The following is a 23,966-nucleotide window of genomic DNA, read 5'->3' on the forward strand; positions in this document are numbered from 1 at the left end:
ATGAACCAGAAGACCCAGGTTCAAATCCCACTTACTACCATTGTGTCCCTGAGCAAGACACTTAACCCTAAATTACTCCAGGGGGGGACTGTCCCTATAACTACTGATTGTAAGTCGCTCTGGATAAAGCATTTATTTTCCTCGCCACCCTTGCGGCCTGAATGGAGTGGTTATCTCTGCATACGTTCCCAGACGGGAAGAACACATCCCACAGCATCTGTTATCGGCCCCGGCCTGCTGTTTACCCGGAAACCAGCAGCGTGCCGCGACCACACCTGCCTGCGTTCCAGCACAATGCCCTTCCTGCCGAGACCTCCCGAGAGGCATCGCAGTTATCACCGAGGAGTCCACTATTATGAACGCGGGACGCCCAGTATGGTGCAGAACTCGATCGATCCTTGATCCTTTATACAATCGGATATTATTTGCAAAAAAAAAAAACATCGCCAAAAAACAGCCTGTGAATGAACCAGGTGTTTTTCTCCCCCACTGTGTTGGTCGCTGTGCTTCAGCTACATTTCCAAATGAATGAGAGGACTCCCTCCCTGCTCCCCCCCTCCTGTCCCGCCTCTCCCGGAGAGGAGAGGACGCTGCCCGCCTCCCCGAACCCGCCGCGCATCTGCCCCGCGTCCCAGATGTGAACGGTGGACTCGATCTCTCCACTGGACTCGATCTCTCGACCTGCGCACGTCGGAAAGTCTGCGTGACGGAACAACGCGGTGGGCTGACAGCAAATGTGCAACTTCAAGGTAACTTTTCCTATTTAAAGATTCCTGTAGTTTTTTAACGATTCGTCCTTTCATTCCGTCGTCATCGTCTTATTTACATTAGAACAAACTGAGTAATCGACACAAACTGAGTAATCGATGTCTACATCTATTAATATTATAATTCATAAAGGCACTTCTGGGCAGTAAAGTGTCAGCAGGAAAGATAATAAAATAATTGGGGAAGCTGCTTATTTCACAGCCACTAAATCCAAATTGCAATAACACTCGCAATAGAAAGACGGAAAGTATACCGTACGTGATTAATTAACAATACAGAATATACGATTGCATTTTAATCTGTTGAATCTGTTGACACACCTTCACGTTTTTTAGTATGAAACCAACAAGAGTCCCTATCATGAGCTGCCTGAAGGCATGAGGAGGAGGGGGGGTCATCTGGTTCAATTCCAGCCAGTTTCGGATGGATTAAAGAGACTGATTTAAAGAAACTTCTTTAACTTGCCTCTGTGCGTTTTTCACAACATCCCCATGACTGATTTACTCTCATGTTGATCTTCCTGAAGGCCAAAGAAGTGCTAAACAATGCAGCATCAGAACAAGGACACAACAAAAGCCCAATTTCTGTTCACAAACGAACATTCACTTTATAGTTTACCCTCTCATGTCTACACCCACTGACACATTACTGTCCAGAGTACTTCGTATCAGAAAAAAACTTTTCTTCGTGCTTCATGCAGTCCTCAGGGCAAATTAAGCCTATTTCCTCACACAACCCCAACTGGACAAAATCAATCGTTACTAGTGAAAGAAATCTTTACAGCAGCGATTTCAGACTCTGGTAGGTGTATATTATAGATATACAGTCTCAAATATAATCATAAGAATGAAACACCATTTATTGAAATTGGAAATGTGAATCTGTAAATGTCTACCAGGTGATTGCACTTCCTGAGAAATGGAAAATGGCAAACACATGCAACCAAAAACAGCGGCAGAAAAATACAGTTAATTTACACTTAATTACATATATATATACATATAAATGTATACTGTACCACCAGCCAATCCTATATGTATAATTTACTGTACCACCAGCCAGTGACTGGTCTTTTGTAATGTTCTGATGTTTTTGGAGATATATACATTGAGGGAAATGAGGGAATATCAACACACTTCAGTTTTTCAATATTACTGCCACATGCTTATATAAACCCCAGTAACACACATATGTTCTGCAGCCATGCAGCTAATTTGGAGCAGATCCGACAGCAGTTAGGCGGTGGGTTTGGGCTGGATTTCATGTTTTTTTCTCTTTTATTAGTGAGCGCATGCTCCAATAGGCGGTTCCAGAGAAGGTGACCACATTGTACTGTGCTGCGGTGAGGGTCTTTCCTGTAGCTGCTTGTGTTTTCGTTTGACTGTCAGCCTTGGAGGGGGCTTTGTGGAACGCTGGAGACGAAAACAATTAGAACGTGAGGAAGGGTGCCGCCGTGTCTGACTGAGTCAGAAACTCAACGTGTACTGAGCAAAAACAGATCACTGTGCAGCCCCTGTTCTGAGGATAATATCTTTAGAAGAGCACACGGTAGTTGGATTCAAGTGGCTTCTTCCTACTCTAGTCCAGTCCACAACTCTTTCCCTTCAGCACGTTGACGGCTCTTTACGCAGTCCTTCCCAAGTCCCGGCTGTTTCCATGATCCAGATCAGACTATAAAAGTGCAGGTCAGTGAACAAATGAGAGGAAACATTCTTGCAGTATCTCATTACAGCAACTTGCAGATATGGAAAAAGGATAAATGCAGTCAGGTCCCAGTGAACTATTTTGGCCTCATTCAGTCCTCTGTGTGTGTGTGTGTGTGTGTGTGTGTGTGCCACCTTACTGTGTTATGCTTATAAAAGTATACAGTAATTTAGACACAGAAGTTGGGTTGCTCTAATGTTTCCATTTTTTGGTAACTGGCTGAAAATGTCCAGATCAGAATAAATAAACTGGATGGAGATTTTGATTGTTAGAATACGCAGGTAACATACATGACGGTTCTTTATTTGAGGAGTAGTGCTGTGGATCGTGTGACTGCTTTCTCGAGTGAGTTTGGTGGTGTAATCGGAGAGGCTTTTGGAAAATGTGCTTTTTTTGGGTGACTTTTCTTTGTCGGGGCAGAACAGGGCAGGCTGCTGGCCCCTCTTCTTCTCTCGTGATCGCGTTTTGCCCAGGACATCCTCTCTGTGTGTTGAGCATCTGGCCTGCCACATTGTTGCCCCCCCCCCCCCCCCTGTCTTCCTGTTATTTCTGTCTCTGTGGAGCAGACAGGCCTCTGAAGCAGCAGAAAATGTATTGTCCACCATGGCTGACTGCATAAACGTCACACTACTTTCTATACCATTTTAAATTAGTTAATACATTGATTTTTTGCAGCGTATTCAGTGTCATTAAACACTTATGAGTGTTTGATGAAAACTTGGAATGCTTTCTAGGTGTGACCTTCCAGGTAGACCCAAAGTTCATCAAATAATCTTTCTGACTCTAGACACTCTGTTGTTTTTTTCTGCAAATAATAAGAAACAGATTTCCTCCACACTTTCCAAAACGGCAAAATACCGTAGGAAGTCACGCTAGTAAATCAGCAGGTCTTAACAGCTATGAATTTACTGACTAGGACTGGACTCGCTATAAGCAGGAGGACTGACACTGCATGGTACAAAAGCCTCTCCCATTCGGCTGCAACGATGGCCCCAAGGCCCCACACGTGTACGCCTTAACATCTCCTCAATCCTGGTGAGCTGGAGACAGCTAAATGCACTATAAATGCATACCACAGCAGGTCTGGAGATAAGGCACCACTGCACTCCTAAATTCCAAAAAACTGTGAATCCTGCGATTGCAGATGCATACGGTAGATGTACAGCAGATATACCAGAACGGAAATAACGCCACCAAACGTGTAATAAACGCTGTGTTCTATACTGTAATTCCGAAAAGAGAGCGGAACACCTTTGCACAAAACAATAAACATTTCGTAAACCAATAAAAACAGGAAGCAATGCGTATAAATAACGTTGCATGCGGAGAGCTGACTAAACCATTTAGGTGCGTTTAGTGGCTTCAAATAAACTTGCCAGCCAACAGTTTGCTTTTTCACTTGAACCAGATGCTGTGGGGCTGTGATTTCCACGGATTAGCGATCTTGCTGGGCTTGTGATGCAAAATGGTCCAGAACTGACTGACGTTACTGCCGAGATGCTGGTGTCTCGGTAGCATCAGCCTGCAGCAGTGCAAGGCAGGCAACAGGCGAGGACCAGTGATCCTTTGGGTCCTATTGGGACCACAGTACTCAGAGTGAGACATGTGTTCTGGATCCACGGCCCCCCCTTTGGAGTGGCCCCACCAGTGTGAAATCTGTTGTACATTCGGGGGAAATTAGGGGCACATCTGACCACTCCACCCCCCCAATCTCTGTCTCTCTCTTTCTCTTTCTCTCTCTCTGTGCATGTGGACTTTAAATGCATGTGGAGATGACGTTTTTGACAATCTGGCCACCTCAGAATCCAGATCCTGGAGAGTTTCCATTTTGGGAAATATATTCTGCTAGTCTATTTCCACAGCTAAGAAAACAATACAGTTCTGGTTTTACTTCTATATTTAGACTATAGTAAACAAACAGTTTGTCTGTTTTCAGCTGTACTAAGATCATTTAATTAAAAAAATGGCACACTTATATTCCACTGGAACTCAAGATTGATAATGTTCCTCTCTACATGTATGCAGATATTTTATGCCATTCAGTTTTGACACTTTTGACATCTTTTTTATACACCAAACATTTGTTTATAGATATAAATTCATTCAGAGAGGTAACGTATTATGAAATCTGGTTTATTAATTTTTTAGATGGAAGTTTTTTTTCCCTTTTTATATATTTTTTCCCTAGTAGAATTGAATGAGCTCATAGACCTCTTGTGTATACTGGAAGAAAGCTAAAAGCAAATAAGCCCGGACGATGTCATGTTTGGCAGTCACTTGCTATATCCTGTCCAGAGTTGGAGTAACTTTTAATGTATTTTTGACCTAATTTCCCAAAGAGAAATGGACAATGAGGACTCATTTTAAATAAAAAGCTTTACAAGGGGCCATAATTTAATATGACTTGATCTTTCCTCCATTATTACACCTGGTGTGTCATGACACTAAACAAAAGTGTCTTGCAGATGGCAGTAAATCATCTCCCACCGTGACACCGCGGTTTACTCTGAAAGTAAAAGTCATGTGTCATGTCCATAAATTACATTGAGAAACACTGGATTAAGTTAATCATTATAAATAATGTTTGGTTTAAAATATCTGAAAAATAATGCAGGCATTTAAGGTATCTTAAGGTATAGACAATATACAATACCCATAAATAAATAAAAATATAGAAAATTGTTTGGAACACTGCAGTTCAGTGTTGAAGAAATAAATGAAAGCAAGCACAATAAATATTAGTATTTTCAGTATTTCTATTGATCTGTAATCCTGCTCATGCAGCTTCAGTTTCCTCACATTAGTTGTATAAAGACTGGACACTGGGTAGAGTGACCTTCGTGACCAGATGAATTTGTGTAATGTCAGGGCTTAATGAGTCAGACATTAGAATATAATAGCAGTATCGTGATGTAAGCACGTTGTGATGCGATGATTCACGGGTTCTTATGGCTTTTCATTGTAGATAGGGCTTCCGTGGGCTTCTGGGTGTGTCAGTAGAGGAAGAAGGCAACTGGAAACACTTCCTCATGGTCATGAATCTAATGACTCATGTCAGTAAGTCAGTGTGCATTGTAATGGGTATTTCTGCTGAAACTCAACATCTTAATTTCTTTTTAATTCGTTCAGGGTTCATTATCCACATCTAGCCAACAAAATAGATTACTGTTATACCTCTAAAACATTTATTGGGATAAAATTAAGCACCCCGTAATGCAGCACTGATTTCAGTATTTATAGCCAGAAAGGACCACAGAACCCTGCTCTGTACTAAAGTATTAAAGGGCTGCCTAGACTAAGAACAATATAAATGTATAAAGACAAATTGTTTTACAATATATTTATAATCCCATATACATTATTGGGATCAGTATCCGAGTTATATAGTTATATATGCAATGACTTCATTCCTCTAGATAGATTTGTCTTGAAATACTATTGAAACTGCTTGTTTTTATATGCCACACTGTGTAGATGATTCACACAAGTTTTAAATTAATAAACGTTATGTATATTTAAAGTAATTTGAAAGAGACACAGTTTAATCTGGTCCTTCTTTGGGCAGTGGTGGCCTAGCAGTTAAGGAAGTGGCCCCATAATCAGAAGGTTGACGGTTCGAATCCCGATCCGCCAAGGTGCCACTGAGCAAAGCACCGTCCCCACACACTGCTCCCCAGGGGCCTGTCACAGCTGCCCACTGCTCACCAAGGGTGATGGTTAAAAGCAGAGGACACATTTCGTTGTGTCACCGTGTGCTGTGCTATATATATCACAATGACAATCACTTCACTTACACTTTCTCACTTTCACTTCTTGTGAACTGGTGTTCTCACTAGCCACTACTGTGACTCATTTATTCCAAGGGTGCAATGTATATGTCTTCCCCATTGTGCACCACATTTGCTTTTGGCCATTTTCTGTGTAAACAGAGAAAGTCTGTATTTTTTGGATCGGGTTTAGTGGGCACCACATGTCTCTGCATGTTTTTCGTCCACATAAATTACTGCACATATAATTATGGCTGAGTTTTGGTCATGTCCTCTAAAAGCTAAAACCTCGGCCTTACCTCCCTCTTTGTTCACTTTTTTCTCTGGATGGTGTGATACGTGTGTAGTACGAAATATGGAGACTGGTATTTAAGTCATTGTAGTTGTTCCTATTCCAACTTGTATGTGTGTGGCTAGCATATATTTTCACAGATGTACATTTGTGTTTTTGAACCCCCCTTACTTCACCAGACCAAAAAGGCCGCAGTCATTCTGGCTGTGGTCATGGTTTTAAGTGTAAAAGAAAAAGAAACAGTCAACAGTGTCAACCGACATAAAAACATACTGCATTACCCACCTACAGAGTAAGAAGAAGATAAGTTGGGCACCACTTTCTAGTCCTGGGTATAAGCAGCTACTTCAAAATATTCATAAAAATCTCAATAATTTCAATAAATAAATACAAATTCAAATGTCATTTGCCGCGTACACACAGTCATAAATGGAATGATATGCAGTGAAATGCTTGTAATATTCATAAAAATGCTTATTATTGCAGTAAATTGTAGATTTTTAAAAGCAGGATAACATCTGGTGTCATCTTGCAGTAGATACAGTACAGGCCAAAAGTTTGGACACACCTTTTCATTCAATGCCTTTTCTTTATTTTCATGACCATTTACATGGTGGAGTGGTGGCCTAGCGGTTAAGGAAGCGGCCACCACCATGGGCAGTGGTGGCCTAGCGGTTAAGGAAGCGGCCCCGTAATCAGAAGGTTGTACATTTTGTGTATTTTGTACATTGGTAGATTCTCACTGAAGGCATCAAAACTATGAATGAACACATACTGTATATGTTATAATCTTTAAATATTTACAACTATTCAAAAGAATGATCATTTGGAAAAAAATTACATTAGCAGTAGTCACTGACAAAGATCGAAATAATAGTTTTATAATAATTTTTGATTTTTAAATAATAGTTCCAAATTTTACTTTCATCAAAGAATCCTTTAATTGTAATTAATCTTTGGAAGAGTTTGAACATTCTGGATGTCCATTTGTTGTGGTCATTCTAATAATCAATCATTTAATAATTTACCTTTGAATGTGACAGACTTGCATTAGTAGAACACGACATTCCATTGGAACTCAAGACTAATTGTCGCTGATAAAGTTCGTCTCTAGATCCGTTCATTTGCTCATGAGGTCTACACTGTGGAACCTTTTACATTTACAGCATTTATCAGACGTCCTTATCCAGAGCAATTCCAGAGTAATTACAGGGACTGTCCCCCCATAGACTCTCAGGGTAAAGTGTCTTGATAGTAAGTGGGGTTTCAACGTGTAACTTTGTGGTCTTCTGGTTTGTAGGTAAGTGTGTTACCCACTAGGCTCCTACCACCCAGTTGTCTAGCTCTTCTGCTTGTAACTCTGCACACATGAAAGCTTAATTTCAACCATGTGGTCAGTACATAAGGCCAAACGCCTTAAAGTACATAAGATCCCTAAAGCAACCGCTATCAGAAGACTATGTTGGGGTGTTCTGAGGAAGAGGGAGGAAAAGGTGTGGCGTCGGAGTGAAAACGGTCGCCAGTGATGAGCGAGCTCATGCTTTTGAAGTTGACTGAAGTGGTGACCCTAGTTTCAGTGGCTTGTGAACCAGGCTGCGGTGTGAGGGCAGAGGAGCAGCTGGGAGAGGAAGGGGCACACATATCCTGTTATTTTGCTGAAACGCAGACAGTTCAGGGCCATGGTGTGTCAAGCGGCCAGATCCTGAATGACTTGATCTGTTTTTATTCATTTTTCCGTTACAGCAGCGCCATTAATGGGCCATGAGAGCTGTGAACTGCCAGACTTCAGTATTAATGTTTGACCCAACGTTTTGCATGACTTTTGAGTCAGACCTTGCCATGAATTTAGATTGGTGTGTTCGGATCTTAGGATCTTAGTTCGACTTTGTATCAGTCACATTGTGATTGTAGACAACTTGATCAGAACCCAGAATTGTTCAAGGACAACTGGAGAACATTGGAAAGAATGTGAGTCTGGGTAGCTGTTGAACGGTACCCACGCTGTCCCCTGTCCACCACTGAAAGCACCTTCTTCCACTGTTGTTCATTAGGTTAGGTAAACTCTGTGGCTCACTTTGACCTCTAATGTGATAAATTTGCTTTAGTATGGAGGCTGACAGTGGAGTGCAATTGACCAGGCGAACATGAGAGAGACCTTTGCAGTCAGGACACTTCTGTTTGTCTGATTTAGATAATGAATGAAACACATGTGCTCTCTTCATGTGAAAACAAATGGGATCACCCAGACAGAAATGTTGCACCATAAATCTGAGGGGTAAAGGTGTCTCTTCACGTTTTGGGGAGGGTTGAGAAGTCAAGGTATTCACATAAATCCCAGAATATATGGCACTGCACCCTCACCGTTCAGTCAGCAGAGGAGCGGCTTCCAAAAAAGCCTCCCCTGTAGCACGGCCTCCTCCTTCCCTTCCATCATCCTTTTGTCACGCAGTTCACGGGAGGTGCATCGAAAACACAGCAAACGCCAAGTCGACTTTCCACTCCACAATTCACCCTTTGGGGGGACTGGTGCTGGACTTGTCCATTAACATGTGTGGTGCTTCATCCGCAGAAAGCAGAAAAGGCACGATGCAGAGGAAAGGGCTCGAATCTGGGCATGCAGAAGTAGGGGTACACCCTGCCCCCCCCAGCCAACATGTGGCATTGCACTGGAGCGTGTAGCAGGGCAGCTGCGGTGGAGGGGCTGAGTTTTCGACATGTGCCAGCCAGCGCAGAGAAGACCAAGCCCCTTATGAGCAGGATTATGAGTTTTACCCCAGTTTACCGTAACTCGCCTTTAGGCTTTATTAGTTCTCCGCCTCACTGAGTCAGGGCTGCGGCTGCGGTTTGACAGTGTCTCTGGGAGGCTCTGATTTCAGTGCGATTTGCTGCGTTTCTCGGCCCACCGTCTCTGCGGCTAATGACGTGATTGGTAACTTAATGAATGGCATGCCGAGATGAGTTTACCTGGTGACATGGCCAGGTCTGCTCTTCACAGTGACGTCTGTGCATGTGTTATGCAACAGTCTTGTGATTCGGCTGGCTTTGGTGCGCTTACGGGTCGCTTTCCTTGGCATGTCTGCCGCTGGCCATTCCGGCATGAAGAAGTGAAGGGGGGTATCATGAGCTCAGCTCCTCAGGGACCTGAAATGAAAGTATTACAAATGGCCAGAGCTGAAACGATATCCTGTTTGGGCCAGCTGTAGGGGTCCGGGAGGAGAGCTGATACCGTAGTGGACTCTGCCGTTCCCCCTTCCCCCGTTCTGTCTTCCTCAGTCCCCTACTCGCTGTCACCGGTCCACACTGCCAGCTCGCTTTTCTCCACCCCCCACCCCCCCTTCTTATTTTCCTTCCCAGCACATCTGTGTGCTCCAAGAAGTGACTAATAGTTTCTACCTCAATTAACATCCCAGCCTCAGAGAGGGAGGGGGCAGTGAAGGCAACAGCTTGATCAGTGCCATGTGTCACATGCAGAATAAAGGCAGTGGCCGACTGATCATATAGCCAGTCTGTCATTTGGTCCGGCTTTGGTTATTTTCTTGTTAATATATAGTTACTGTACTTAGGGTGGTAGTAGCCTAGTGGGTAACACACTCGCCTATGAACCAGAAGGCCCGGGTTCGAATCCCACTTACTACCATTGTGTCCCTGAGCAAGACACTTAACCCTAAATTGCTCCAGGGATACTGTCCCTGTAATACTGATTGTAAGTCGCTCTGGATAAGGGCATCTGATAAATGCTGTAAATGTAAATGTAAATGTACTGTTCACTTTTTTCTGCTTCACACTTTCATTAAATGCCATCTTGCCATTGCTTTGTGTTGAGCTCTTATTTGCCTGTATAGTTTCGTAGCCACGTATTGTAAGAAAGCAGGCTTCCGTCGAAACATGGCAAGGCATTTAACATTTTTTTTTCATTCTGGTTATTTTGAGAAGCCGTTCACTCTGCGCAAAGTAAACATGGCAGTAACGTGGCCTGAGCAGCGTCAATGAATCTCACTCTGAAAACACAGGCGCTGTGAAAAATAAACCGAATGCCCCTGCATCTGTTTTCATTTGTCCCGAGCTTGGACTGAAGTCATCGTACGGTTCTGGAAAAAGCATTGTGGGGCCTTTTAAGTGACTGAGCATTCTTGGATACAATTATGTGTGCTCAGTTTCTCCCGTTCTACTCAGCCTGGACATGCTTGTCATCCCTGAGCCCAGAGGATCCCACTGCATTAGTCTTTGCTTTTACTAAAAATATCTACAGTGTGGGACATGCTTTTGTCATTTAAATATGAATGTTTGTGTGTGTTTTGTTGGTAGTGTGCAGATGTTGGTGTGTGCTTGCAGATGTGCACGCGCCGCCTCTCCATTATTTAATAGGGCCACATGAAAGTTGCTTAGGGCAGGGTAAAACCTTCTGTTCTGCTCATTAAAACCAACCCCCAAAACGTATGAGTTCGTCTCCAAACACCCTTATGAAATCCAGACACCTCCGAGGTTTCATGTCTGTGCCATCAACTTTCTTCAAATGACTCCTGCTCTGTTTGAAAACCTTTTTATTTTACAGTGAATATCTACACCCCAAATACACTTATAGATTGATTCGTCTGGGAAAGCAGGTTGTAATTTATTTATTTTTAAAGCTGGAAATTTGTGGAAAAATTATTACTGAAAATATATATCCTACTTCTCATAGAAGAAATGATGGGAACCCCTTAAAGCAATTATAATGTACTTATAAATATATAAAACTGCATACTCACCAGTTATTGTACACTGTTTATCAGTCATTAAGAGTGCCTGCGATTGTTTCGCACTCAGAAATTCTTTGTGTGGTTTGGGCAACATTTAATGAGAATGAGAGAGAGAGAACTAATTAAAATATTTACTTCAGTCAGACGGAGTATTCTGTTTTTTTAATTGAAACCCGATGTCTGCTCTCATTCAATGTGCCATGCTTTTAGTCCTCGACTCCAGAATGTCACAGATGCTTTCCCTTTCAACAAATCAGTCATTTGGAAGTGTCCGTATCACAAATGGTTCTTATCTTTTTCTCTCTTAGTTTATTTTCTGATCCTCTGGGTCAGGCTGGATACGTCCTCCTTTTGTGGAAATACACTCCAAACAAAAGCCGGTGGCCGATGTTAATTCTGTAATGTCCACTGGCTTGTTGATTGTGAAACCCAGAGTGAACTATCGAGAGGGACTATCCAAACAAGTGGGAATAGAGCTTGCCGACTGAGTGTCAGTGCAGTGACGTCGTTTCTTGACATGCTACATGCGGTTTCTCACGGTGGAGCAATGCATCGCTGTGTGGTCACCATGTCCATGGGAGCTTTGGAGGCCATCTTCTGATAGACACTTCATGAGAAGTCGCTGTCACGTTCCTTATCCCGTCCCCGGGGTATCTTCAGAGTGAAACCAGATGTCGTTTTGTGTGTGTGTGTTGGACACGAATGGATCTCGGGAGTTTAGAGACCTTTTGTTTTGTTTAATTGGATGAGAGCTGATCCAAATTCCTCACTTTGTGTCCCTCTGCTAAATTCCTCCATGTTACTCACCATATGTGGAAAAAAATTTTTTTCAGCTATGTGTTCATCGGCTCACATGTGACCGGCGTGTTGAGACTGTGACTGCGTTGCTGCAGCTGCATTCATGTGATGAGGCCAGCAGACTCAGAAAGAGCCACAACAAGGCTGATGTGTTGCAGGAGGGAGTGAAGAGTGTGTACCTGTGTATCACGGTGAAGGGCAGCGGGGCTGAAATCCTTTTCCACTCTATGTGGAAAACGTATTTTGATGCAGCATTCTTCTTGGGTGTTTATATTCATGTTCCTGCATTGAATGTCTGTTTAGGCAGACATAATTTAGGTCTTACGTTTACACTTTATATCCCTTAAAATTTTTAATTATTTTTTAAAAATTTCATTATTGTGTGATTTGAGCCTTGAAAAGCTTCTGGTAAAATGACTTTTAAAGAAAAAGAACTTCCACACATCTGTTTCTGATTATGTGGGTCTTATCTGTCTCTGCAGGACCATGAAGTCAGTGGAGATCTCTGTGGTCCTGTTTCTGCTGGGTTCTTTGGTTGACCTTGTATCGTCTTTGAACCCCAGGGATCCCAACGTGTGCAGCTTGTGGGAAAGGTGAGAGCTACCTACAGATCCCAGAAGCTGAGAGATGAGCCATGCTGGAGATTTTGAACTCTTTCTCTGCTCCTGCAGTTTCACCACCTCGGTAAAGGAGTCGTACTCCCACCCGTTTGACCAGGTGATTGAGGAGGCCTGCTCCGAACCCTGGAGAGCCAACAAATGCATTCGTCACAAGTAAGAAGGAAAAGCACACACTCTTCCAAATTCCACTGACACTGGCCGGAGTGTGTAGTAAAGGAGCACACAGTTTATATGGTTATTGATGGTCCTGTTGAAAGATATGTCTTTAAATTTTGAGACATTTGATTCAAAAGATGAAAACAAACAGCAATACCCCCAATCCACACCCACCCATAAAAAATAAACAAAGAAAGAACAAAAAAAAGAAATCGTTTTTTTTTTCTGGGTGAAGCAGGATTTCTCATCATCCATCCAGCATGTGCCAAATACCTAAACTCTCCGGTAGGAAAAGAGTTGCAGCTCATTCTTATTAACTTATTCAGAAATTCTGCCTTCAGGAAACGGGGCCCTGGTTGTGAACCCAGTGATTTATTATATGCACGCAGGTTATTGCACAGCCCGATCAGCATTAATTAATTCACAAATTCACTGTCAACTGTAGAATCACGTACAAATCAGCTTACCGGCAGGCTGTGAAGATGGACTATCGCCGGAGGTACCAGTGCTGTCCAGGGTTCTACGAGATCAGAAGTAGATGTGTCCGTAAGTAGCAGCAAAGGCTTTGCTCATCCATGAAACACACATAATAACATATGACATATGATAAATGCACCTGAACATTACAGGCACTGTTACAGGCGATGAGCACAGCACTATGTGCCGAAGGTGTCCTCCGGATCTTGTTAGTTATTTGTATCTCGAAGAAGATCATCTAACTAGCCTTATTCTTTGGTGTTACACAAAATTACACACTGGTTAAGATTTCATCTTCTCTATGTGTAAATGTGTCATGTACATCATTCTTAGACTTCTCTTCCTGTGTGTGTGTGTGTGTGCCGCAGCCCGCTGCAGTAAAGAGTGTGTGCACGGTCGGTGTGTGGCTCCGGACCGCTGCCAGTGTGAGGGTGGCTGGCGTGGCGACGACTGCTCCAGCGGTGAGTCCCTGTCTCCAAACACACACGCTGCACACAAAGGCTCCATTCAGCAACAAGAGGCTGTGACCCACCGTATGGCCGCGCCGCCACATGCTGAGGCCAGCAAACTCTGCAGAAAAAGCTCTGATCCAGCAGCGCAGGCAGAGTGGAAGAGCTGCAGGAGGTGGCGAGGTGTGCGTAGCTGTGTATTATGGTGCAAGGCGGCAGTGAGAGGAGAGGAAATGGAAAATCCTGCCTCTTGTTCTGGGCAGGAGGACTGCACTGCTGGCTGTACTGAGTGAACCCTTGCTGGAACCCACTGGCTGAGGGAGAAACTGACACTTCCTCATTGCTTGTGTGCTGAGATAATGGTTGAGGAGAGGACAGGCAAACTGTAACGAGTGCACTTTTATTGGAGAGCAATATGTTAGATGAGAAGGGGGACGGGGTTTAAATACACGCAATATCTCCACCACAATACATAGGATCCACTGAGGAAAACGAGAGGATTTTTTTCCCGCACATTAAAAAAAAAAAGCGTTGGCCACATTATGGAAAGCTGGCGCTTCTAAACTGCTTATTATCGCATCATGCAGGCTAGGAGGGAAGACACGTCCTAATACACTGTTACATGGAGAAATCGAGATCAGCAGAATGGTTTACTTTGACTGTTGACTGATGCTTGTACTGCCCTGGGAGGAGTTGCTGGTTGTAGGTACCCCACCCTCATACAGTCTCCACATTGAATCTAGAGCATTGCATGGGGAGCAGGCCACATTGGAGTAATCAGTCCTCTAGCTGTAGTAATCCAATAGCTACACCCCCCGAAGCGAGGCTTACCAAATCCGAGCCAGCCTTAGAGATAGACATCGAGACAGATTTAAACTCTGAGAAGAAATTTGTATCAACATACATTTTTGTAGGATCATGTAGAACATATTAACATACTACACTAAACACTGTTTTTAAATATTAATGTCTAGAGCTGAATTCCTTTTTATGTCTTCCATGTCTGCCTCATTCCACTTATGTTTTTGTTCTAAAGAAAGTGTGGCTCCATTTAATTTAAGTCCTTCAGGGAACATCCTTACACAATAACCTTACATGAACTCATCTCTATTGTTTACTGTGTTAGTCCATTTGCCAAAATGGCTCACATTCATCACTTAGGTCTGGGGCTGGAGTCCAACTGTCTTCCGGTCAGTGAAGTCCTTTCAGCATTGGAGCTCTCAGTAATTCATAGTGACACATGCAGGAGCATTTATATTATATGCTTTGCTTATTCATTAAAATCCATTTCCCCTAATTGTCCAATAGTGAATATGAGGCTAAGATGAATAAAGCTTTTTTAAAAGTTGAATCTGAAGCAAGCGTGGGCTTAGCCCCCCACTAAATGAATTTATCTTCTATTTCAACTCTGCAGTGGTTATCATTGGGCGCACTTAACCTTGATGAAGGATGTGTGTGATCAAATTAAAAAGCCAAAGATCAGATGTCTGATCTTTTTTCTGATGTTTTTCTGGGCGCCTCTTGCAGCCAGTCTGAGTTCATGAGATGGGTCCTACTGTAGAAGAAACCGACAACGTCTCCCATGTTGACGTCTCATCATTATAGCCTGGGGTTTGACTGAAATTTAAACCCTGTGTGAATGTGCTTCCTCGCCTCAAAATGAAGGCCATCAGAACCCCTAAAATGTCCCAATGTCATCCTCATTTTTCTTTTTAGCTCCATGAAAATTGTCTTGTCAGTTGAGCCACAATGCAGGTAACTTAATATTCCAGTGCAACTCTGCACCAGGGAGGAGTTTTACACACATGTTCATCCATGGCACAGAGAAATATGTTCTCAAGGAAAGGTCAGTAGTTATTAACAGTTTATTAACAGCAGTCGATTTTCTTTCAACAGCCTGCGATGAGAAACACTGGGGTCCCAGATGTGGTAAACCGTGTAAGTGTCAAAACAGAGGCTCGTGTGATCCATTTAATGGCTCCTGCCAGTGCCCTCCAGGGTACAAGGGACCCACCTGTGAGGACCCCTGCCCCACGGGGACCTTCGGAAAGGGCTGCCTGCAGCGCTGCCTGTGTGGAACTGGGGGGTCCTGCGATAAAAGGACGGGAAAGTGTACATGCAGAGAGGGCTTCACTGGACCTCTGTGAGTATCAGATTTCCTCATGTCACCAGATATCTGGTGTCTCATTGGTGTTAATCAAGATAATATTTTGAGGATGTCCAAGTATGAGGGTTCAACATTTATTAGCAAGAGGATATTAGTGTTCAGTGAGGGACAAAAAGAACATAAAATTACATTTACATAAATAAAGGTGTTTGTATAAATAACTACTAATGATGTTCTTGCTTGACGACAGATGATTGTCAAAATAAAGCGCAACATTTAATAATCCATAAACTCTTCTGCAACGATGGAACACATTCTCACACAGTGGTATCAGTCTACATGAGATGAGATATGAGATGTGAGTGAGTTAACAGCAGTGACAGACATATTTTAACTAAAAAACTGGTGCAGTGCCTGTCTTTGCAAAAAAGCAATCCATTGTTTCCTCAGTTGCAGAGTATGTGTGTGTTATATTTGTGTATAGAGAGTATGAAACATATTTCTGCTTGATGTTTGCCAATTTATTATTATATAAAGTGCGATAAAACATTAATTGTGGAATGTTTCTGTTGTAGACTGATTTTTTTTGTACTGTTCTTCAGATGTGAACAATCCTGTCGGAAGGGGCAGTGCCATGTGTGCCAATGCCAGAATGGAGGCTTCTGCCAGGGGACAGGAGTGTGTATCTGCCCTCCCGGCTGGACGGTAGGAGGCTGATCGCGTTTCACTATTAGAACTTTCGCTCTAGGCTTTCACCTAACCCTATAATTAAACACTGCTCTCTCCCTCTCAGGGGAAAGTGTGCACAGAGCGCTGTGGAGACGGCTGGTTTGGGGCCAACTGTACTCAGGAGTGCGTGTGTTATAACAACGGCCACTGTGACCCACAGGGCGGGCACTGTGAGTGTGCTGCTGGTTTTACTGGGGACAGGTTTGTATTATCCACCTCTTCATTCAGGGCTTCCCAGGTCCTGGACACCAGGGAGTCCTGCCTACCAGGAGACCATCCAACTCTCCTCAAGTGCTAGTCAGAATCAGGCACACAGTTTAATAAGACCGTTAAGAGAGTAATTTGCAACAGATGCTAAAATGGTAGTAAAAGGGGAATCCATTCAAATTACATTTCATTATGTAGTTAAGAAAAGTTGGATCGTCTCCTATAAGGCAGAGCTCCAGAACCAAATATTGGCTCCCCTACTATACTGGCATTAAATTGTGCCGCAAAATCCAGTAAGATGAGCTCTCATCCCCCAGGTGCAATGAGGAGTGTGCTGTGGGCAGCTATGGTCCGGGCTGTGGAGGCGTGTGCGACTGCGCTAACGGCGCTCGCTGCTACAACATCCACGGGGGCTGTCTGTGTGAGTCGGGATTCATGGGACCACACTGCAGGGAGAGGATGTGCGCTGACGGGATCTTCGGCATGCACTGCGAGAACCGCTGCCTCTGCCACGCCCCACATACGCTCAGGTACCATGCGGCAGCATGTTCCAGCCAGCATCCCCGCTGTTCCCTTTCAGACACAGTGTCTTCGCAGCAAGCTTGCCACTCTTCTACCAGAAAAAGAGATGCTGTGCTCATAGGCAGAATATAGGGCTTTATTTAAAGTGTGAAATTTACTGGATTGTAAAATTGATTGGCTGGTATTCATGTAAAAAATACAGGATGTTTTTTATATTATTCAATAATTCCTATAACATTTTGACTATAGTTCCAATAGGCAACTTTATTGTCTAAAATAGCCAAAAAAGAGAAAACTACAATAATGTTACAATAATGCTAAACAACTAACTAAACACATTTATGACCACTACAAAATAATATAATGATAACCCTAATTTTGGGAAGGTTTTAACAGTCAAAACTGGATGAAATCTTTACATGTTTGGTGAGATCATGTACAAATAGGTATATTGATGTTCAAATTGAACAAATCATGAATATGGTATAGGAACAGAAAAACAGTAGTCTTAAGTGGTCCAGACCTGTATGCACACTTAATTACACATTACTGTGTATAACACTTTTGCTAAGGCTCACTAGCCAGCCAGCCTTTGTTCATTTGCATGTATTTACTCTCCAGCTTGTAGAGACAAATGTACATAATCATGAGCAGAAGTTTCAGATGACTTCGATCTGTGTAATGTATAATGCATATTTATTGATTTCCTTTATTTTGGATAGCTGTCACCCCCTGAAAGGCGAGTGCACTTGTGAGCCTGGATGGGCTGGACTCTTCTGTAATGAAACCTGTGCTCATGGGTATTATGGTCACGGATGCCTGGAGCCCTGCCTGTGTGTCAATGGAGGGGTGTGTGACAGCGTGACAGGACAATGCCATTGCCCTCCAGGATACACGGTAACTGGACATGATTAGAACTTAATTATTGTCCTCATAATGACACTAGAGCATCATCCATGTGGCTGTAGTGTAATTATGAAACAGTTTTGTTAAGCCAACTTACCTCAGTTATATTTACCTTTTATTGAAATGGTCCATGCCATGTGCCCTACAGGGGGATCACTGCGAGAGCTTCTGTGAGAGTGGCCTCTATGGCAAAGGCTGCTTGTCTTTCTGCACCTGCACCAACTCCATCACCTGCTCGCCCATCGATGGCATCTGCTTTTGCAAAGAAGGTGAGCGTCTAACAGGGTGGTAACATGCAGAGGCTATGCAAGTACTATCATACCAAAAGCAAGGCATTAAGAGTTTTGGGTGTTTTCAGGATGGAGAGGCGCAGACTGCTCTGTCCCCTGCTCACCTGGGATGTGGGGTCGTGGCTGTAATGCTACTTGTCTGTGTGCTAATGGAGCAGCATGTGACCCAGCGGATGGATCCTGCACTTGTACAGCAGGCTGGCAGGGTCCCTTGTGTGACCAGTCATGTCCAGTACGTCCTGCTGTCTGGGAATGGATGTTCAGCTTCTCATCCGAACAGCATTGTTTCTTTGTAACCTTTAAGCTAAAAACAAACCACTCAGAACAAACTTTGGATGAGGGTTTATATTTTTGGAATTTATTCCAAATAAATAAGACTTTAACATAGTGGTATTGTTAGATTCTGAATGGCTAAGCTTTTCTACAGTAAATCTGTAAGTAAGTACAGTGCATGTTTAGTAAGTTTTGAATATTATTAATTACAAAGAAAAACTTTATTATTGCTACAATAGCATTTATGTTTAGATCAAAATTGCTTTAGACTTTTTGTGACCTCATCTTAAACCGTTTTCTGTCTGCCGCTTTCATCAGATTGGCACATTCGGTGTGGGCTGTTTAAAGAAGTGTGACTGTCTTCACGATGATGGCTGCCATACAGTTACAGGACAGTGCTTGTGTCTGCCGGGGTGGAGAGGTATTCAAACTGACAGAGTTTTACCAGAATGTTCAACACTCTCCACCGTAATAAGAACAAAACCATAAGATTGGGTTATACAAAATCTCCTGTTTGCTATACTGAGAAAAACGAGGGGGGAAAATTACTTGTAATTAAAACAAATGTATTGATGAAAAGATTATCAAAGATGATCAAAGAACAGTATTGTCATCTCACCTTATACAAGTTCACAGAGAATTGCGAATCACAGTGTGCTTGTTTGAAACTGCCTCTTTCTACTGTTATTGCAATAATAATTCTCCACAGACCCAGGCTTGATCTAACCACACCTTCCACTGGCCTGCAGGACCTCGCTGTGCTGAACAGTGTCTTGAGGGCTCCTGGGGTCCACAGTGCAACCAGACATGCTTGTGTCTCAATGGCGCCACCTGCCAGCCAGACAGTGGTATCTGCATGTGTAAAGCTGGGTACCAGGGATCTCAGTGTGAACACAGTGAGTTGCTGCAGCAATGTGTGTGTTTTATTATCACCTTGACACGGCTGTGTCATAATAAAAGATCATAAGTCATAAATGACATCTCAATCATATCTCAGTTTGTAGGTCCGGTGAGTATGGTGAAAAGTGCAGCAGAAGGTGTCCCGCCTGTGCCCAAGTATCCACGTGTCATCACATCACAGGGCAATGTCAGTGTTCCCCAGGCTTTACAGGAGCCCTCTGTGACCAGGGTCAGTGTCTCACTAATACAAACACTTCATGAGGGGCCGTTTTGGAAACATTTCAGACGTTTGTTACACAAACACATGTGAAACACATACACATTCACATATGAAACTGAAAAGCAGTCACTGATGATAATGGTATTTTGCGCATGCGCAGTCCAAACCTGGTAGCGACACCGCTCTCCCTTCCTGACGGAAGACTCACTGTCACCCGAGCGCCGCCGGCTACTTTGAATATTCTTTTTTTTTTTGGATTAGTTTTTTACTTAGCTCATTCCTGGACGTTTTCGGCCAATGAAGACATAGTACAGTTCTTCGCTGATAGACTGCGATGTACTGAGATGATACAGAGAGAAACAGAAGGGAGAGGTGCGTCGCTACCCGGATTGGACCGCGCATGCGCAAAATGGGTCGGGTCGCCACACAAGAATCCACAGAAGCGAAATAGTGAAAAGTTTTCACTCACACGAACATGTGAAAAGCTTCACTAACGCTATATGCGCTTTTAACACACCGTTTAAGTTACATTTTTGTTTGTTACATAAGAGTCTATTTCACCTGTGTCTGTCTGAGTGTTTCATATATACATATGTGCGTGTCCGTGTACATTTCACGTGGATCGTGTGAGTGTTTCAAATGTGTGTGTGCGATCAGTAGTATAAAGGCATGCTTGTCAGTTTGATACGTGAATGTGTATGTATTTCACATGTGTTTGTGTAGCAAAAGTCTGAAATATTTCCTAAACGCTCCACAAGTAAAAACAAAAAAAAAAACGTTTGCATATGGTATATTTGTGCTATTGTTTTATACGCATATCAAGGAATAAGATGTTTGTTGTGCTCCTCAGTTTGCCCCCTGGGTTATTTTGGGAAGCATTGCAGCGGTGTGTGCAAGTGTGCCAACAACTCAACATGCCACCATCAGGACGGCTCCTGTCACTGTCCCCATGGACTGATGGGACCTGACTGCTCCTTGAGTGAGTTCCAGTGACATTTATTTACTGTTTCAGTACCACTCAGGCAACAAAAATGTTTGTGCTGATCATGCAAAAATAATGCAATTATATGGCATTATATGGCATTATATGAAGGCATTATATGATTTTTTTATATTTTGTTTTCAGTGGTTTAATTAGGTGAGTGTGTGTGTGTGTGTGTGTGTGTGTGTGTGTGTATATGTGTACTAAGCTATATGAACTGCTGTGTGTCCAGAGTGCCAAGCTGGAACCTTTGGTCCTAACTGTGCTCAGCTTTGCACATGCCCTCCCAGCTTCCAGTGCAACCCTGTTACAGGAGAGTGTGTGTGTGAGCCAGGCCTGATGGCTGACTGTAAAGGTATGATCCTGTCAGTCGTCTGCACTTAGAAATGTCTGACAAGTGTGTGAGATTTATGTGTTTTTTCCTCAGATCGCACTGGCAATGTGATTATGCCACTCTCCCCAGGGGAGAGGGACTCGTGGGGGGCCATCGCTGGCATTGTGGTCCTGGTGGTCCTGGTTGTGGTCCTTCTGGCGCTGCTACTGTTGTACCGTCGTCGGCAGAAGGACAAACAGAACCACACACCCACCGTGTCCTTTTCCTCCACACGCACTGTCAACTCAGAGTATGCTGTGCCAGGTACCTGAAATACCTGAGTTTATCATATTCTGCACACTGTGGAACATGAGTTTTGGAGGTGATATATATAAATATAAAAATTATTATTAATTCTTCAAAAAGTTGGTTGCTATTGCCAGAACACTTTACGCATAATACACATTAAGGTGATACATATTCAGAATCCAAATATTAAATAGCCGAGTTTTGTTAGTACACTTCAGGAGTATTTTGAGTACTCTTTATCTCAGTGTATTCAGTATTCAGCCATCACATACTTTTACAATGTATTTTCTCCAATCCTGAAAATAATATAAATTAGTATAATATAATGTAATATAACACACTGTGTGTTACAAAGCAAAAAATGTCTCTTGAACCAACTTTGCAACTTCCATCTGCTTCTACAGGAAACAACAGACTGTCTCTGTTTTATTATTTCAGATTTCATGCTTTGCAGCATTCTTTTTTTATTTGATTTTTGGATCGCCGCGTTTTTTCATTTCTACTCGTTATGTGCTGAGAACTACGTGGCCTCTGTGTTTGATGTTGCTTTGACTGCATGCTTTGTGAGTGTGATAGAGTGTCAAAATTGTTTAGTGTGAGTGCATAAAAGCAAGGCAGAAATACTGGAAGCTGCAGAGGCTGTTGGGTTTATTTACTGTTGTTTTTGGAAAATTCATGATCTCCAGGGAATTATCACTCTTCGCTCTCTGAATGAATGAATGAATGAATAATAACGCCTTCTCCTCTGGCTTTCACAGATATTGCTCACAGCTACCATCACTATTACTCCAATCCCAGCTACCACACTCTGACTCAAAACAGACCCCCGCTGCCCCACGTGCCCAACAACCAGGACCGCTGCATCAAAGTGAGTACTGCTGTTTAGTACATCACAGGGTGCTAGTAGCCTAGTGGGTAACACACTCACCTACAAACCAGAAGATCACAGATGTCCCTGTAACTATTGATTGTAATGCTGATAAATGCTGTAAATGTAATATCACATTGCTAAACATTATCACGACAAACAGCAATGTTGTATTCTGTATTGTTGTATTTTAGAAGATGTCATTGATGTTTTATATTCATTTTGCCCAGAACACCAACAACCAACTGTTCTGCAGTGTAAAGAACTCGGAGAGGGAGAGGCGGGGCCTTTTCGGGGTGGAAAGCAATGCCACCCTGCCTGCTGACTGGAAACATCAGGAACCTCCCAAAGAGCATGGTGCGTCCCCCACCCATGGATCAAGTCCATCAGAAACTTCAACCTCTGATTTATTCTCTCCGAACAGTCAACCTGACTATTACACAGCAGAAAAGAAAATCATTAAAAAAAAAATTAAAAACTTACCATACCAAATTTACCAGTTGTATACATGCCTTTGTTTTTTTGCAGCTTTTGGAATTGACCGGAGTTACAGCTACAGTGCCAGCCTTGGGAAATTTTATAACAAAGGTGCCAGTATTCATTTATTCCCTTAAACTGGGTTTGTGTTCCTTAATAACAGAAGCGTTTCCTAATCTGTCACTTCCTTCTCCACAGAAATGAAGGACTGCACTGCCAGCAGCAGCTCTCTGAACAGCGAGAACCCATACGCCACCATTAAAGACCTGCCCAGCCTGCTGCCCGCTCCACACGAAAGCAGCTACATGGAGATGAAGTCGGCTGTTTCCAGAGAACGCTCCTACTCCGAGATCAGCCCCCCTCCATCCGGCTCTATTACTGCCCGCAGAGGTACAGAACTAATCAGCATCCTGTTTCGCTTTCTAACTAGTGTCACAACTTCACTACAACCACAGTTACATTTACAGGACTTAGCTGACGCTCTTATCCAGAGCGCCTTGCAATCAGTAGTTACAGGGACAGTCCCACTGGAGACACTCAAGATCTCAAAGTGTCTTGCTCAAGGACACAATGGTAGTAAGTGGAGTTTGAACCTGTGACTTTATTTTCTCAGAACGTTCTTCTCTTGGCAACGTCCCGGAGCGAGAGCCTCAGAACCACTATGACCTCCCTACCAACAGTCACATCCCCGGGCACTACGACCTGCCTCCAGTGCGCAGACCCCCCTCACCCTCCCCATGGAGGCTGCCTCACTGACAGAGCCCAAAGCAGGCCACAGACAATCACAGCACGGTGAAGATCAGGTCCCCCCTTCGGACCTAAATGTTCGCGGAGGGTCGTTAAGGAATCACATTTTTCTGAGATGTCCCCATGTTTACACTACAGCTACAAGCTGCCATTGCATTGAAGTGAAGTGTTTTTGGAGTCATGTGGTGCTCCTGCTTGAAATGAATGTAATCATTTTCCCCTTTTTGTACATAATGTAAATAAAAAGAAACTGAGCTGTAACTTACCTTCGTTTCCATGTCTGGTGTCGGTAGTGGATCCAGCGAATCAGACACAATTTCTTTTAAAATAAATAAATGTTTCACAC

The 23,966-nt window shown here is 43.1% G+C and overlaps 1 protein-coding gene across 1 annotated transcript; it reads left to right on the forward strand.

Moving 5' to 3' along the window:
* Window positions 1-449: 449 nt before the first annotated feature.
* pear1 (platelet endothelial aggregation receptor 1) lies at window positions 450-23,885 on the forward strand. Its single transcript, XM_028981261.1, has 23 exons — window positions 450-749; window positions 12,551-12,661; window positions 12,740-12,841; window positions 13,290-13,390; window positions 13,690-13,782; window positions 15,667-15,913; window positions 16,480-16,582; window positions 16,671-16,807; window positions 17,131-17,343; window positions 18,058-18,232; window positions 18,390-18,510; window positions 18,600-18,763; window positions 19,123-19,225; window positions 19,554-19,700; window positions 19,802-19,933; window positions 20,775-20,903; window positions 21,139-21,261; window positions 21,334-21,543; window positions 22,287-22,396; window positions 22,627-22,753; window positions 22,925-22,984; window positions 23,072-23,263; window positions 23,487-23,885. Exons 1-23 carry the CDS (start codon window positions 529-531, stop codon window positions 23,627-23,629), a joined length of 3,264 nt encoding a protein of 1,087 aa, XP_028837094.1. The 5' UTR covers window positions 450-528; the 3' UTR covers window positions 23,630-23,885.
* The last annotated feature ends 81 nt before the right edge of the window (window positions 23,886-23,966 follow it).

This window comes from Denticeps clupeoides, chromosome 5 (genome assembly GCF_900700375.1).
Source record: "Denticeps clupeoides chromosome 5, fDenClu1.1, whole genome shotgun sequence".
Taxonomy (NCBI): domain Eukaryota; kingdom Metazoa; phylum Chordata; class Actinopteri; order Clupeiformes; family Denticipitidae; genus Denticeps; species Denticeps clupeoides.

Bases quoted from the DNA above. Each gene is read 5' to 3' on its own strand.
- pear1 (XM_028981261.1), top strand. From the start codon at position 529: ATGAGAGGACTCCCTCCCTGCTCCCCCCCTCCTGTCCCGCCTCTCCCG. The intron at 750-12,550 runs GTAACTTTTCCT...CTGTCTCTGCAG, and splicing joins AGCAAATGTGCAACTTCAAG to GACCATGAAGTCAGTGGAGA. The intron at 19,226-19,553 runs GTATTCAAACTG...ACTGGCCTGCAG, and splicing joins GTGTCTGCCGGGGTGGAGAG to GACCTCGCTGTGCTGAACAG.